The 16,537-nt window shown below is 37.3% G+C and overlaps 2 protein-coding genes across 3 annotated transcripts; one reads left to right on the top strand and one right to left on the bottom strand.

Moving 5' to 3' along the window:
* Positions 1-95: 95 nt before the first annotated feature.
* On the top strand, positions 96-12,003 carry MSH6 (MUTS homolog 6). Its single transcript, XM_021949380.2, has 21 exons — positions 96-1,098; positions 1,695-1,791; positions 2,444-2,546; positions 2,639-2,692; positions 2,833-2,907; positions 3,165-3,233; positions 3,370-3,453; positions 3,617-3,811; positions 4,308-4,858; positions 4,943-5,072; positions 7,895-7,986; positions 8,102-8,280; positions 8,418-8,620; positions 8,726-8,827; positions 8,910-9,072; positions 9,473-9,762; positions 9,889-10,026; positions 10,322-10,401; positions 10,489-10,588; positions 10,784-10,913; positions 11,428-12,003. Exons 1-21 carry the CDS (start codon positions 336-338, stop codon positions 11,670-11,672), a joined length of 3,843 nt encoding a protein of 1,280 aa, XP_021805072.2. The 5' UTR covers positions 96-335; the 3' UTR covers positions 11,673-12,003.
* Positions 12,004-12,236: 233 nt separating this feature from the next.
* On the bottom strand, positions 12,237-16,120 carry PIT1 (RING/FYVE/PHD zinc finger superfamily protein). 2 transcript variants are annotated; one of them, XM_021949384.2, is made up of 7 exons: positions 15,888-16,120; positions 15,717-15,788; positions 15,144-15,211; positions 14,509-14,665; positions 14,002-14,082; positions 13,023-13,130; positions 12,237-12,434 (listed from the first exon to the last, which is right to left on the bottom strand). In XM_021949384.2, exons 1-7 carry the CDS (start codon positions 16,026-16,028, stop codon positions 12,360-12,362), a joined length of 702 nt encoding a protein of 233 aa, XP_021805076.2. In that variant the 5' UTR covers positions 16,029-16,120; the 3' UTR covers positions 12,237-12,359. The 2 variants fall into 2 exon arrangements, with proteins under 2 accessions (XP_021805076.2, XP_088101194.1); XM_088245068.1 differs by having other exon boundaries at positions 15,717-15,777.
* Positions 16,121-16,537: the final 417 nt, after the last annotated feature.

The following is a 16,537-nucleotide window of genomic DNA, read 5'->3' as shown; positions in this document are numbered from 1 at the left end:
CTGACAACGTACCTTGCAGATTGTTGGGCCCAATTCTATCGCAGGCCGGCCCAATAAGGCCAACAAAATGAAAAGAAATTAAAATAAAAATGATGGATGGAGGGAGACTGAGACTGAGAGAGGTAGGGTTTCCCGCCAAACAGCAGCTTCCCCCGGCCATTTTCGGTTATTTCCCGCTACATGAAACATTCCTCTCTTTTACTTGAGAATCGAAACCCTCTTTGCCCACAGTCCACGTGCATCAGTTTTAAGTTCCTCTCTCTCTGTAACCCGCATTCGCAGTGAGTGTCAGAGCTACTAATTAACACAATCATCACACACACACACAGCAGGCAATGTCGCGTCGTCGGAGCAACGGCCATTCCCCATTGATCAACCAACAGCGCCAAATCACTTCATTCTTCTCCAAAACCACTTCTTCCCCATCCCCCATTTCTGGCAAATCCAAACAAACTCAAAACCCTAACCCTAGCCCCGGTCCCAGCCCTAGCCCCACCACTCCTTCGCCTCTCCAGTCCAAGCCCAAGCCCAAGAAATCCCATGGCCAAGAGGTTGTCGGCAAGAGGATCAGGGTTTACTGGCCGTTGGATAATATCTGGTACGAAGGTTATGTGAAGTTGTTCAGTAAGGATAATGGTAAACATTTAGTTCAGTACGATGATGCTGAAGAGGAGTTGTTGGATTTGGGAAAGGAGAAGATCCAATGGGTCCAGGAAACCGTCAAGACCTTGAAACGTTTGAGGCGAGGCCCTTTGTCGACTTCCAACGAGGTCGTTGTGGATGGGCATGTGGTTATGGAGGATGAGGATGAGGATAAGGAAGGCAGCAATGATGTTGCTGACGATGATTCCAGCGACGAGGACTGGGGGAAGAGTGGGGACAAAGACCTAGTTGCTGAGGGTGCTGAGGTTGCTGAGGAGGAAGAGGAGCTTATGGAATTGGAGGATGAGGAAGATGATGAAGTCCCCACAACAAGCACGAACAAAGGAAAGCGAGGCTTGAGGAGTAAACGAAAGTTGAAAGGTGGAGGGAATTTGGGGTCTGCTAAGAAGATCAAGTGTGATAAATATGTGATGGAGCCTACCCCTAATGCTGAGAGTAAGTACTGGGATTTTGAGTGTGTGCCCTATGTTTCTCTTTATTTGTTGATTTTGTTTGGAGATAAGAAATGTGCCGTACTGAGAAAAATATATTCAAATTTCAAATGCATGGCGGGGTTGATGGTGATTTTGTTTATAAAAATAATTACATTTCGAAGGGGCTTTCTTGTGCCTCTGTTTATTTATCTAATTATTTTCCATGTATGTGTATTTCTATGCCTGTTTTAGAAATGGCATTTCTAAAGAATGGCAGCAGTTTAGAAGTGGATTTACCTGATTTTAGAAAATGCAAGCCAAACTAGAGCTATTCTATCCTGTATGACTTAATAAGTGTTAATGGTTAGATTTATACAAGTTTAAAAAATAGTTTGTCAAGCTATATATGAATTGCATGGTATTTTATTAAAAAACTTTATTGTCTTTCTGCATTTACTTTCTTATTGCCATGCCAGCCAATGGATACTCAAGTTAACTTACCTTGATTTGGTTATGTATACTTCCAATCAATGGTGTAACTATTGATACCGAAAAGGTAGGGTCTTTATCGTGGTATATCTTTTATGCCGTACTGAATTTGAGCCTGCTTAATTGCAGGCACAAAGGTGGCTAATGGTATGAATACTGTTTTATCTGGTGATGCCTCAGGAAGGTTTATCGTTCGTGAAGCTGAAAAGTTGCACTTCCTGGGGGAGTAAGTTTCTGTACTTATTCGCTATGGTGTTTCTAGGACCACCCCACTTTGTGCCTGTTTTTTTTGGCAGTTGCAAACAAGCTACTGGTAATTGCTGTGTCTAATGGCAATCTGTTAATTGCCATTTTATGTTGTTAGTTTTACATTTTAAACTTGTTGTATGGCTACAGCCTACATATAATTCTATGCTGATGCCCTATGGGCTTCTGTCACTTCAGATTTCAAAGACTATTCTTACTCCACAATACTGAGGGATATGGCTGCTGCTGTGATGTGAAGTGTTTTTTTGCATCTTATTTTCTTTGGGTCTTTCTGGTATGGCAGTCTCTGTGTAGTTTGGCTGCTGTCTTTGTTTTTTAGTCTGTTTTTGTTGTTCGTTTGGCTTGTGGATGCCTTATCCACTTGTGTGTTCCTTTTCGTTTCTTTCAATAAATTTCGTTTCTATTCAAAAACTATATAATTCTTTGCTGACAACATTAGTCAGTCACTGTATCTCTGTTTTGCCTATGACTATTTATGAAAGGAGAACTTTTACTACATTAGTGTGCGCAGATCTGAATTTATTGCTCCTTTTTGGGAGGCATTTAGAAAATGTTTACGTGGAATCCCAATTTCATAAATGTTTTGCTCAACTGCTTTGGTCTGGAAACAGAGAGCGTAGGGATGCCAAAAAAAGATGTCCTGGAGATGCAAATTATGATCCAAGAACTCTTTACTTACCTCCTGATTTCTTAAAGAGTTTGTCAGGTGGCCAGGTAATTGCTTTTAGATAGATAAGTGGCCTATAGGGTTTGGAGGCACTTTACCATCATGAACGCTATTAATCTAGTCATGTGTTAATATTCAGAGACAATGGTGGGAGTTTAAGTCAAAGCACATGGACAAAGTTCTCTTTTTCAAGGTATGTTCATCCTTTACAGTAGCCAAGTAATGTTATATATATAATTTGGATTAAAAAATATATAGGTTTTATAATGCCACACAAACTTTCAGGGTCATTACTGCAGTCAAGTGATGAATATCTGATTTTTGTTTGAGCAGATGGGCAAATTTTATGAACTTTTTGAAATGGATGCACACATAGGAGCAAAAGAACTTGGTCTGCAATATATGAAGGTAATCTATCTTCAAATTCTGTCTTGGTGTTAGCTGTTGTGTGTGAGCACTTAACAATTTCTTTCTTTTCTCATTTTACCTTGACTGTATAATGGTTGGATAAAATTCATTTTATAGGTCAAAAGAAGAAAATAAAAGATACAAGCTGTTCTCTTCTGAATTTGAAATTTTCTGATATTTTTTAGCCGCATTTTGGATACATCCATTGTGTTTCCTATTTGTTTTTTGTTTAGTAATTTTTCTTTGACTAATATTAGGGTGAACAACCCCACTGTGGATTCCCAGAGAAGAATTTCTCGATGAATGTGGAGAAACTGGCTAGGAAGGTTGGCTTTATTCTTGTCATTTTCTCTGAAGATATCTTTTTTTACTCTAATTCGTTGAAGTTAAACCTCTAATATCTATTAGAAGTATATTTCTTAATCGGGGAGGAGATTAATTTAATCTGCCTTGACTGAGCAGGGGTATCGAGTTCTTGTTATAGAGCAGACAGAAACACCTGAACAGATGGAGCTTCGTCGCAAAGAGGATGGCTCTAAAGATAAGGTATGCTCATTTGACCTGTCAATATATATACTTGAATGTTTGTCATTTGATTTATATGATATCCTATATTTTAATTCTTAGCACTGCACTTAGTAATTTCATATCCATATTGAAGCTACTCATAAAAGGCACTATGAACTTCTGACTTCACCTTTGTCTATAGGTTGTGAAACGTGAAATATGTGCAGTGGTTACAAAAGGAACTCTAACTGAGGGAGAGATGCTGTCAGCAAACCCTGATGCTTCTTATCTAATGGCAGTGACTGAAAACTTTCAGAATGTGGCAAACCAAAATACAGAGCGGATTTTTGGGGTTTGTGTAGTTGATGTTGCTACCAGCCGCGTCATTCTTGGGCAGGTGTGAGTCTGGTAGAACATCTCGTTCATCCTTTTCTCATAGTTTTCATTCTCATAATTGTACAGACATATATGCACACATAAAGCATACAGTTGTTCCACGAACAGGGTGGGACTCATCACTCATCAAAGCAGTGGGGAGAGGGAGGGCAGAGGGGGTTCTTTGTAACTGCTAAGCATAATTGGTGAAATTGTGTGCCTATTATGAACGTAAAAGGTCTGGATAGCGTGATTTTCTGGTGCCTACTGGAATCAGTGGCTGTCTACATTTCCATTAAATTTAACTGTTTGAGGACATGTATGATCAGCAGTGCAAGTTGTGACATTGTTACTCCTAATTTCCATTTCACAACAAACAAGTTTTTTCATGCTATGTTTTGTAGTGCTTTAGTGAATCAAATGTTACGTATGTCTGTGTTTTTTTACTAGTATTGCTTTACTGAACTAAATGTTTTGTATGGATGTGTTTTTTACTAGTATTGTTTTCCCATTAACAGTTTGGAGATGATTTAGAGTGCAGTGCCTTGTCTTGTCTCTTGTCCGAGCTGAGGCCCGTGGAAATTATAAAACCTGTAAAACTACTTGGTCCTGAAACAGAGAAAGTACTGCTAAGGCATACAAGAAGTCCACTAGTCAATGAGTTAGTTCCGCTTTTAGAATTCTGGGATGCTGAGAGAACTGCTCAGGAAATTAGACGTATCTACAGGTGCACCGTTGATCAATTGGTTTCTGGTTCTCCAAAGACATCCAACTTACATGCTAATGATTCTCATTTGGAAGATGATGACTTGGGCTGCCTGCCAGATGTGTTGTCAGAGCTTATGAGAACAGGTGAGAATGGCATCTTTGCACTTTCAGCTCTTGGAGGCGTTCTTTTTTATTTAAAGCAGGCTTTTCTGGATGAGACATTACTCCGATTTGCAAAATTCGAGTTACTTCCAAGTTCTGGTTTTGGTGATATTGTATCAAAACCATACATGGTTCTTGACTCAGCTGCCCTAGAGAACCTTGAGATTTTTGAGAACACCAGGAATGGAGACTCTTCAGGGTAACCTTCTTTAAATTATCTTAAACATGTCTTTAATTTTTCTCATTCTAATCTAAATTCTGAGGTAATTTATTACTCTTGAAGGACAATATATGCACAATTGAACCACTGTGTTACCGGATTTGGGAAGCGATTGCTTAAAACATGGCTTGCAAGACCTCTATATCATGTAGAGTTGATAAAGGAACGCCAGGATGCTGTTGCAAGTCTTCAGGTAAATATTATATGGGCATTGTTACTTCCAATTCTTCTTTTTCACTTAAAATCCGAATCTTTAGTGTATACAGTATCTAGATGACTTGAACTGGACACTGAGCACTTGGGCCTATCTTGATGCGGACATCATTAGTTAGTTTCCTAGATTCTCTAGTTTTCCAGATTTCACTAGGATTTTAGTTTCCAGATTTCAGTAGGATTTGATTTAAGTTTTTCCTAGTTTATTTTACTTAGTTCCCTGGTGGATTAGGATTTCTGTTTTACTAAGGGATTTTTATCCTATTGTCTCTAGGTTTTAGTTTGCTATAAATACCCCTCATGTAGTTCTTTAAAATGGAGATTTGAGATATTAAGAAAAGTTTACTTTCCAGATATTGGAGACTCCTTGGTGTGAAGCCAAGGCGTCTTTTACCACCTATTTTCTGTTTTTCCATTGTTTTCGCTTCCGCTAAATTACCCAAATACTCAATTCACCCATATTCTACATCAAATTTGGTATCAGAGCCTAGTTTTCGTTTTCTTGGGTTCAGAATTTTAGAATATTTCTTGTTCTTCACGCTGTGTCAAGTGATGGCTCCGACTAAGCCTGGAAAGACAGATGAGCCAGCAACAGACTTTGAACATCTTGTTCAGATGATGGAAAACCTATCAACGCAAGTGGCAGATTCGGACACTAGATCCAGACTCGTGGAACGTCGCCTTGCAGACTTAGAAATAGCTAACCAACATGATGAAGCAAGTGTGAATGGAGAAGAGAGGAATCATGAGCGACAACGTCATGATAGAAGGAATGATCGAGACGTAGAGAGACACAGTTTTCATCGTGGCTATGAGCAAGACCCTGATGAAAGGGTGATGAGATCAGTGAAAGTTGACGCTCCTAATTTTGATGGTGAGCTAAATCCTAAAGCACTCCTCGACTGGTTAGCTACCATGGGTCGCTATTTTGAGTGGCATGACATGTCTGAAGCTTGAAGGGTGGGATTTGCTAAGATAAAATTGGTGGGTCAAGCTGGATTGTTTTGGACCAATGTTGAAACACAGCTAGAGAGCTGGTGAAGAACCAATCATCCATTGGGGTGAGATGAAAGAAAGGTTGAAGCAGAAATATCTACCATTATCCTATCAACAGAGTTTGTTGGATGAGTGGCAAACTCTTCGTCAAGATAACATGCCAGTTGCTGAATATATTGCAAAATTTGAGGAATTCATGTTGCGATGTGACATAAGGGAAGATCGAAGGATGACTATTTCTCAGTTTAGATCAGGACTTCGTCCAGAGCTTCAAAGGGAATTAATTCCTCATACTGTGAATACTTTAGAGAGGGTTTTTCAGATGGTACAAGAATTAGAAAAGTATTTAAAGTCATCCAATGTAGTCAAGCAAACTGATTCTCAAAGATCTGATTTTCATGTTGGCACATCTGTGACTCCAAATTCTACGACTCCAACATCTACAACTAATTTAGTAAAAACTGCCAAGGGAAAAGGAGTGCTAGTTGATACACGTGGTGGTGGAACACAAAGATGTTATAGATGCCAAGGTTTTGGACATTTTGCTGTCCAATGCCCAACGAAGGAGGCAACAAGAAATCTGTGTGCACACATCAACGAACAAGCTGACAATCAAGGCGAATTCGAGGAAGATATTTATGAACCCCAACAACCTGATGAAGATTGTGGAATCGAATTTGAAGTCCCTCATCCAACATTAGCAATAGTAAGGTGTACTTTGGCTTAACCTACAAAGGAAACTGAGGATTGGTGTAGGACTTCTATTTTCCACACTTACATCAAGTCTGGAGATAAAGATTGTAAGGTGGTCATAGATAATGGGAGTTGTATCAATGTGGTGTCAACGTTAACTGTTTCACGTCTTGGTTTGTCGCCTGAGAAGCATCTTGTGCCATACAGAGTAGCATGGATTGACAATACATCTTCTATCCCTGTTACCCAACGATGTCACGTTCCTATACAGTTTTCATGTTACAAAGATCATGTTTGGTGTGATGTGGTGGATATGGATGTGAGTCATATTCTCTTGGGAAGACCATGGATCTACGATTACAATGTTACCATCTTGGGTCAAGAAAATATATGTTCATTCATCATAAAGGAAAGAAGATCATGATGAAGCCATTTCAACCCAAGCTCGTGAATCAATCTATACCAAACGAAGAGGAGCAAGACAAAGTAGGTAAAACCAAAGCTCTACATATCATTACGCTTAAAGATTTAAGGAAGATGCAGACGTTCTTAGTAAAGTGGAAGTTAAACCAGATTCTTGTAGTACTCGGATTACAAAGGAGGACCTGCCGCACATTGATCCCGACGTTTTGGAATGTTATTACAGCTTTATCTCGCCGGAGTCGAGATCTTTTCAGCCAGAGGGAATTGATGCGGACATCATTAGTTAGTTTCCTGATTTATTAGTTTCCTAGATTCTCTAGTTTTCCAGATTTCACTAGGATTTTAGTTTCCAGATTTTTAGTAGGATTTGATTTAAGTTTCCTAGTTTATTTTACTTAGTTCCTTGGTGGATTAGGATTTCTTTTTTAGTAAGGGTTTTTTATCCTATTGTTTCTAGGTTTTAGTTTGCTATAAATACCCCTCATGTAGTTCTTTAAAATGGAGATTTGAGATATTAAGAAAAGTTTACTTTCCAGAGATAACTCCTTGGTGTGAAGCCAAGGCGTCTTTTACCACCTATTTTCTGTTTTTCCTTTGTTTTCGCTTCCGCTAAATTACCCAAATACTCAATTCACCCATATCCTACATCATATCTGGCATACAAATGTTCTAATTTATGCTTCTTTCTAGGGAGTTAATCTTCCTTATGCACTTGAATTTCGAAAAGCAATGTCTAGGCTGCCAGACATGGAGCGGTTGCTTGCGCGTGTCTTCTCTAGTAGGTAAGCTTGGAATAACCAGTTGATTTTATTATCACTATAGTAAACTTATGCTTATAGGGAACTTACCGATGGCTCCAGAGAATGATTTATAGTAACTGAATGTGATTGAATGCAGTAAAGCTTGCGGGAGGAATGCTAATAAGGTTGTTTTATACGAGGATGCTGCTAAAAAACAGCTTCAGGAGTTTATTTCAGCTTTGCACGGTTGTGAACTAATGGTTCAGACATGTTGTTCTCTTGGAGTCATCTTGGAGCATGTTGAATCTAGACAACTTCATCATTTGCTTACACCGGGTATTATTTGATTTTTGTGTTTATATTTCTATCATTTCAAAAGATCTTTTTTGTCATCTTATAAATTGGTTTTGGCATGTGCATGTATCTTTTCATTGTTTTAAAAATCTTGGCATCTTATTGTCATTGTTTTGCAGGTCAAGGTCTTCCTGATGTCAACCCAATTTTAAAACATTTTAAGGATGCCTTTGATTGGGTACAAGCCAATAGTTCAGGTCGTATAATACCTCATGAAGGAGTTGATATTGAATATGACTCTTCCTGTGAAAAAGTAAAGGAGATAGAGTCTCATTTAACAAAATACCTCCAAGAACAGAGAAGATTACTTGGAAATAAATCGGTAAGAATTTCTACAAAAGACACATTGGTATTTTGATTTCTTAGTGGTGCCCTTCTACAAATAAGTTTAACAAAATCCCATTTGTCTTCTGTTGGTCTGTTACAGATCACTTATGTCACAGTTGGAAAAGATTCTTACCTGTTGGAAGTGCCAGAAAGCCTGCGTGGGAGTATTCCTCGAGATTATGAGTTATGTTCATCAAAAAAGGTAATTAGAAAAAGGTGCGGAATAATGAATCAAGTAGCTTTCATGCTCACATCTTCCCTGTGTTTCAACCTTAAACATGCAGGGTATCTTCAGATACTGGACACCAAATATTAAGAAATCATTGACAGAGCTATCGGAAGCTGAAACTGATAAAGAGTCCTCACTAAAAAGCATTCTGCATAGGTTAATTGGACAATTCTGTGAGCATCATCTTAAATGGAGACAATTGGTCTCTGTGACTGCAGGTATGCGTTCTTTATTCCTCTGCTTTGGATTTCTTTCTAATCTTTTTTGGTCGAACTCTGTGTGTGGATTGGAACATGGCTTTACATTCACTTTTTCTTTTCTTTTAATAAGTGTGTTCGTCTATGTTATATAAGATAAGAGAACTCTCCATAATTACACATATATCTGAATTTCTATATGGATATGAGTACTGCTAGGGATACTAAATCTATTCACCAAATTATGTGGCAGTGTTTGATTGAATCAAGTATGGGTCTTCAACCAAATTTAACTCTAGTTACATTTCAAACCTTTGGGCTTAACAATTCCTTTATCTTATTTCTAAAATCACTTCCATGAATCTAAACTACTTAGTGTCTATTTTGTGTTCACGACTGACATTGAACCCTCATGTTGTAGAATTGGATGTTTTAATCAGTCTAGCAATAGCAAGTGATTATTTTGAAGGACCGTCTTGTCGGCCAGTTATCATGAGTTCATCATGTGCTAATGAGGTACCCCACTTCTCTGCAAAAAGTTTGGGACATCCGGTTCTTAAAAGTGATTCTTTAGGGAAAGGTACATTTGTCTCCAATGACATTACTATTGGAGGTTCTGGCCATGCGAGCTTTATCCTTCTCACCGGTCCAAACATGGGTGGAAAGTCAACACTTCTTCGCCAAGTTTGCTTGGCTGCTATTTTAGCCCAGGTAAAGTAGTCTTCTGTTATCATGGCCAAAAAAAAAAGTTGTCTTCTGTTATGGTCTGAATTTCTTACTTTGTTGTATTTCATGACTTGTAATGTTCGGTCATTTCCCTCTTTGTTTCTTCAACAGTTAGGAGCAGATGTGCCTGCAGAGAGCTTTGAGCTATCTCCTGTTGACCGAATCTTTGTTCGTATGGGTGCCAGAGATCATATCATGGTAGGCCAAAGTACATTTCTGACAGAGCTTTCAGAAACCGCAACAATGCTGGTGAGATTAATATCTAGAGCAACCGAGCTCAAAGTAATTTGACATTATAATATATTGTTCTGAGTTTCTCCTCATCTGGTTCTAATAGTTCTAATATTGGTTATGAATCTAGCATGTCTTCTCAATGTATTCCAATATCTTGTTCCATGAAATGTCTTTCATGACTGAAACGAGTATATCAATACACTGAGTCCCAAAATTCTTAGAGAACTTTGAGTAACTTCAATTGACCGATGAAGGTGTTTTGGTTTAAGAATTTTCCTGTTATAAACATATATTTCAATATTCTTTGTAGTCATCTGCTACTCGTAATTCATTGGTGGCACTGGATGAACTTGGACGTGGAACATCGACTTCAGATGGACAAGCCATTGCGTAAGTGCTAGTCATGCTAGATATTTGTACATGCTTTTGCCTTTAACAAAATCAGTATTTGTGATTAGTTTCCTTTTCAACTGGCAGGGAATCTGTTCTTGAACATTTTGTCTACAAGGTCCAGTGTCGAGGAATGTTTTCTACCCATTATCATCGACTAGCTGTAGATTATCAGAACAATCCTGAGGTATGTTTCTCTTCTTTGGTGGTTGATTTATTATTTTGACATGATTGGTGATCCAATCATGAATGTTTCTAATCATGTATGCAACTGCCATAAATGGTACGAGGTTTTTCCTTGTAGTTTTTTTATTATCAGCCTTATTTTTATAATTGCACCTGTGTTTAATTTGCTGCCTCTTGTTTTTGTTTTTTCCAATAGGTTTCACTCTGCCATATGGCATGCCAAGTTGGAAATGGAGACGGAGGTGTGGAAGAAGTTACATTTCTTTACAGGCTGACTCCTGGTGCATGCCCTAAAAGCTATGGTGTCAACATTGCACGGTTAGCTGGTAAGGATCTTTACCTTTCACTGCTTCCTTATTAGTGTCCGTAACACAAGTTGGAACAAACAGTAGTCAAATAATTTGGTTGTGAAATATGATCTACATCAGAGGCACCTTGCTGTCCACTGTGGTTTTCTTCGACATGTAGATTATCTATGTCTGAAGCACTTTCGCCCTCAGCTAATGTCATTTATAAATTTGTTGTGAATGAAGTAGAGAAGTAGTCAAAATGCAATCATTTGGTTGTGAAATATGATCTAGATCTGAGGCACCTTGCTGTCAGCTCTGGTTTTATCAACATGTATATTATCTATATCTGAAGTACCTTTGCCCTCAGCTAATATCATTTACGAAAAATTTATGGGTTTAGGGTATAATATAGTAGAGTATAATATGTGGATGACCAGGAACATTTTATGAGAATCAAACAAGCTTGCGAAAAATAAACTCTGAGATTAACTTGTGCATTACTCATTTAATTCATTAGCCAAATTCCAGTTCTTACGATTATTTTCTTCAGGACTTCCTATTTCCGTCCTTCAAAAAGCTGCTGCTAAGTCCAGGGAATTCGAGGCTACATATGGTAAACACAGGAAGGCAGATAGCTTTTTCTTTCAAAGTCCAGTTGACAACATGGTAAGTTGCATCCAAGAGTTGATTAGTGCTGTGGAAAAATGGACTAGTCATGAGTCTACCAAGAGCATTGACATTGACTCCCTAACTGAAGTTTGGCATAGAGCAAGAATACTTGAGCAACAAAGTTGAGATGATGATGCATTTTTTTTCTACTTACAACAGTCGTGGAGTCCATGCTTAGCCATGTTTGATAGAATGTGTGACTAAAAAATGTAGTACATATTTTGAGCCTATCCAGAAGACTTAAGTTGCCACTTTCTTTCTAGCTGGATTGACCAACTCTTAAGATTACAAGTTATATATATGGCAAATTGTTGTCTGGACCGAGGAGACTGGTTCTTCCATTAGTTGTGATGTCAACGTATTGGTTCTTTTTTTATTTGTTGGTATCGGTTCCAATTTTCGACTGAGGCTTTGAAGTTTGTTGGTTGTTTCCATAAGTTGTATAAGTTTATCTTTATTATTGGCATCCAACCAACTGAGGCTGACTGTTTTCAAAGTGAATTATATGCCGGTAGATCTGGTCGTTTATACTCCTACTGAACGGGTATATGCAGTTGCTGAGTTCCTAAATATCGACCTACTTAAACACTTTTTCTTATTCTAATTGGGTTGGTGGGTGGGTGGGTTGATTTTCTACTTTTTGGGGATTCGATTGTGCAAAGGACGCATGTAGCTCAACCTGAAACTTAATGAAGGAAAGGAAGAAGAAAAAATTGATATTTCTTTTTCGTATATATAATGTACGTAAAGACAGATGAGAGCATTGATATGATGCTCTGTTGCAAAATGGAAAATAGTATAATAATAAGTGCGTTAAATTGAATGATGTTGATCTTCTTCTACTTCTTCTTGGTTGTCTCCCAGGTCTGAGGTCTCATCATCAGAGTCCTGCTATGTATATACCCAACAAAACAAGAAAATAGAAAAGGAGAGATTTAAGTGTGCTACTCTGGAACTTTGTTACATAACGGTTACCCATTCATGTTATATCATTTTCTTCCATCACATAAGTACGTAAATGTCAAACTTTTAATCCTAGTTAGCATTTTTCATTTTTCAGTTTGATATTTTTATTATACACATACTTATGCATTTTTCAATAATATTTCCGTTTTCCATACACATCTTAAAGACTTGGTAAAATACATGTTTTTTAAAAAACAAACATACAATACACATATTTTACACGTATATATGTATTTTTCACATTTAATACACATTTTTTTTACGAAATTTTGAATAATACAAACAAAATTAACGTATTTTTCACATATTATTGAATAAAGATAATATATTTTTTAAAAATTAAATATCTTATATTAAAACATTGTATAGTGACCGAACTTTTCAATTGTATCTTGCCAAAATTTTGCCGAATAAAACACTTACGTATTTTATTCGTACTTTTCCAGTTTCGTATTTTACTAACTAGGCTTTTAATGTTTGTGGGAAGAAAAAAAAACAAACAAAAGTAACCTGATAATGATATCGATACTGCTGCCGGACGCTGTTTTGAATTGCTGTGATTGTTCGAATTAATATATACATTGGAAGGATAATCCCGCTAGCCCTTAGAATAAGTACCTGCAAAATTCAAATTACAGTTAGCAAGCATCCAATCGCCGGCCCTGACTTTTGGGTGGCCCTAGCCGATATATTAAATGAGGCCCCTTTAGTAGTATACAATAAAGCTTAATACGAAAGGAAATTTATTTTTTTGCTCATTCATTCTTTTTGGTTTAAACATAATAATTTCATTCTAACAAATCAAAAGTACATAAATGATAAATAAATAAATAAAATTATATTTAGGTCCATACATAATCAGATAGCTTCTAACATTCAACAAAACAACCAAATCTTTGACAATAAGTTCTCAAGTAGCCCTTTTTTTTTCTTTTTTTTTTTGGCTGAAAGGTGCTAATTAAAACAATAAAGAGAATCAACAAACCACCTAACAAAAGTTAGAGGCCAAGCCCCAACAACAAAGGCAAGAACAAAACTCAACAGGGACCAGCATATAGGGTTTAGGGAGAGCAAAAATAGTTTGTTGGATAGGATAAAATATAAAGAGCTCGGTGGATTAAATAGAGAGTAAGTTCTTCCATGGATAAACTACGAGTAGGCGTTGCGTGGGAAAATAGGAAGCGTGTTGGGGTTTCTTCTGGGAAGAGAAATTGTGTTTCCTCATTTAATCTCATGGTGCGTGTGTGTGTGTTTTTTTTTTTTTTTTTTTGAGTTGGACGTTGGTGTATATATATAATATTTAAAAAAATTGGGGCCGCTTAAATGGAGGCCCATGGCCATGGCCCTTCCCGCCCACCCCAAGGCCGGCCCTTTCAATATCAATATATCAAAAAATGAGATATGTCACTTTGACTTTTGATTTGTTATTTACAGAGTGGAGTAGAGGAGAGGGCAAAGAGTTGAACCAAAGAAAGAATGTGGCACTTACAGTTAGAAGCGTGAAGGGGTAATCTTCTTCGCTACCGGTAAGCACCACAAAGAGGTGCCTCACAAGCAAAACCACCGTAAACTGCAAACTCATCATAAATTAAACAGTTGGAGTATGTTTGTTAGAATCAGAATAATATCTTTATCCCTTTTTAAAAAAAATTATTATCATTATAAGAGTATTCAAAATGCACTTTTAGCTTCTCCTATATTGTCATATCCCTAAATTAAGTGGAAAATTGGTCTTGATTTGTAAAACAGTGATCTTAGGTTTGAACTCCAATGACACATTGGTAGTGTGTGTGGGAAACCTCCTCTTCGACCACCTACATGATGTGGTTACCACAAGGGGAGCAACCTAACCTGGTCATCCTTCCATACATATTTTGTAACGCCCATGGAATGGTGGGTTTAGGGTATAGACGATAGGTTCTCTCGAGTCTTGAGTTCTTCTTAACTTAGCTACTGGTGCATAAAGTTTTGTATTATATCAAAAAAAGAAACTTACAAGTAGAGCCAGTGATCGACAACAAGACGCACTTCTATCAGCTGCAGACGAGCATTGAGATTGAGAAGAGTAGACATTTTCTATTGGTTGCACCCGCTCTAAGTCTAACCTTGGGCTTCGTGGCTCTTGGTCTCTTCTAGGAACCTGCACGCTATCTCTGGGAACACCCAAAAACAAAAAAACAAAAAAGCAAACTTAAACAAGACTCAAGTTTCAACTCAACTCAAGGATCAGCATTTTCTACATGAGATTTACAAATATTTCCAAGTCGTCCGAGTCCCATCACATGTGTTATAAATACAAGAATTATGTTGTTGCAATTGCAATTGCAAACAACTCTGTCTGTCTCTGTCTGCCTCATTCTTTAAATTAAACATCAATATTGAAATAAACGTGCCTTTAACTAGTGTTGATTGAGCATCTTCCATCTGCATTTTTTTTATGATTATCTTTCATCTGCATTTGATTGAATAATACTACATAGAAAAGAAAAATATACTTGTCTGCGTGCAATTAAAGGGATAACGAAAAACAGAAAATTAAAGGGGAATTATGTATGCGGATAGATAATAGCAAGCTGAATTATCAATTATGTATATAATTCTGGTTTTGGATAAGATCACATATGTACCTACCTAATGGTTACTGCTGTGTCATCTACCTGCGACTTCTTTGGCGGTGCTGTGTATCCAGGTTCATAGCTCTGCACAAATTTATGGTCCAACATCATAAGCAAACACCTTTTTTTTTCTTCTCTTTTTTCTCTTTTTCAAATTTAAAATTACAATTATAGCACTAAATAAAACTAGAAGAAAGTTTCACTACCAGGTAAAGCCAAGTGACCAAACTATAATATTTACCCAAATCATTATCCATGATGAATTCTGTTTTTGAGGTAAGAAACTAATAATCACAATGAAGGAACCGGAGAGTATAACCCAGAGAAAAGAAAGAGACAGAACAGACTTGAACAGAAATAAAAGTTACGGGAAAAGACAAATTTTAGACGCCAAGAATCCAAAAACAAAACAGAAAACGATATCAACATAGTCTGATCATCTCAAATCAACTATGACATCCGACCCAATTCGATTTTGATGCGTAAACACTAAGTAAAACTATTCATTTAATATGAAGAAAAAAAAATCTGGAATGTAAAAAGAAAAAGAATAAAAGAATCAAGAGAACCCAAAACAAAATCTTATTACCTGGAGACATATTTCGCAGGTTGTATTGCCTTTCTCGTTGCACCACCTCTGTATGCAATTTCTGTGTGCAAACTGAGCAAAGTTTTGAAAAAACGAAACAAAAATCGATGTAAAGGCTTATTCAGAAACAGCCAACACAACCCACAAAAGCAAAATTCTGTTTGCCTGTACCTTAACAGTTCCAGAGCATGCACAAGGAGCTTCCATGCTCTCACAGCTTCCAAATTCTTCTTCATGGCAAATCCTACAGACTAAAATTGCTGAGCAGGATTTCAAATCCAAATCCTCCACGTACAATATAACTTCTCCCATATTGTCACAACCTTTCCTCTGTTTTCAAAAATTTCTCTTTATTTCAAAATCTGCCGTATCTGTGTCCGTCCGTGTCTAGTTCTCTCTCTTGTGTCTGAAAGACTGGACTTTAAATAAAAGAAATATGACCCGAACTTCCAATAATACCCTTACACTTTTCTAAATGAAATGAATATTCACTCAACTGGTCTTATGCCCTTACGCGTTTTCACAAAACTAACAATGAAGTCTTTGACGCCATAAATATGGATGCACGACTTACACTGCACGCTTAAACACACTTCAAACTTCTTTATTTTTTTAGAAATGCGATTAATTGCATTCATAATTCATGCCTAAATGTCGTCAACTATAAAGGTCGATACAAATACAAATAATTACATAGGGTTAGTATAAATAGGGAAGCACAGTAACCACAAAAAGTTAATTCAAATATGAAAGAACTCACCGACAACAGCAAGCACACAAGATGTACCACTACGTTGTCCCTACGAGATAGCCAAGCAACC

The sequence above is a fragment of the Prunus avium genome, chromosome 8 (assembly GCF_965620075.1).
Source record: "Prunus avium chromosome 8, drPruAviu1.hap1.1, whole genome shotgun sequence".
NCBI classification, from domain to species: Eukaryota; Viridiplantae; Streptophyta; class Magnoliopsida; order Rosales; family Rosaceae; genus Prunus; species Prunus avium.
Note: the sequence above shows the minus strand (reverse complement) of the source record. Positions and strands in the feature narration are given on the sequence as shown.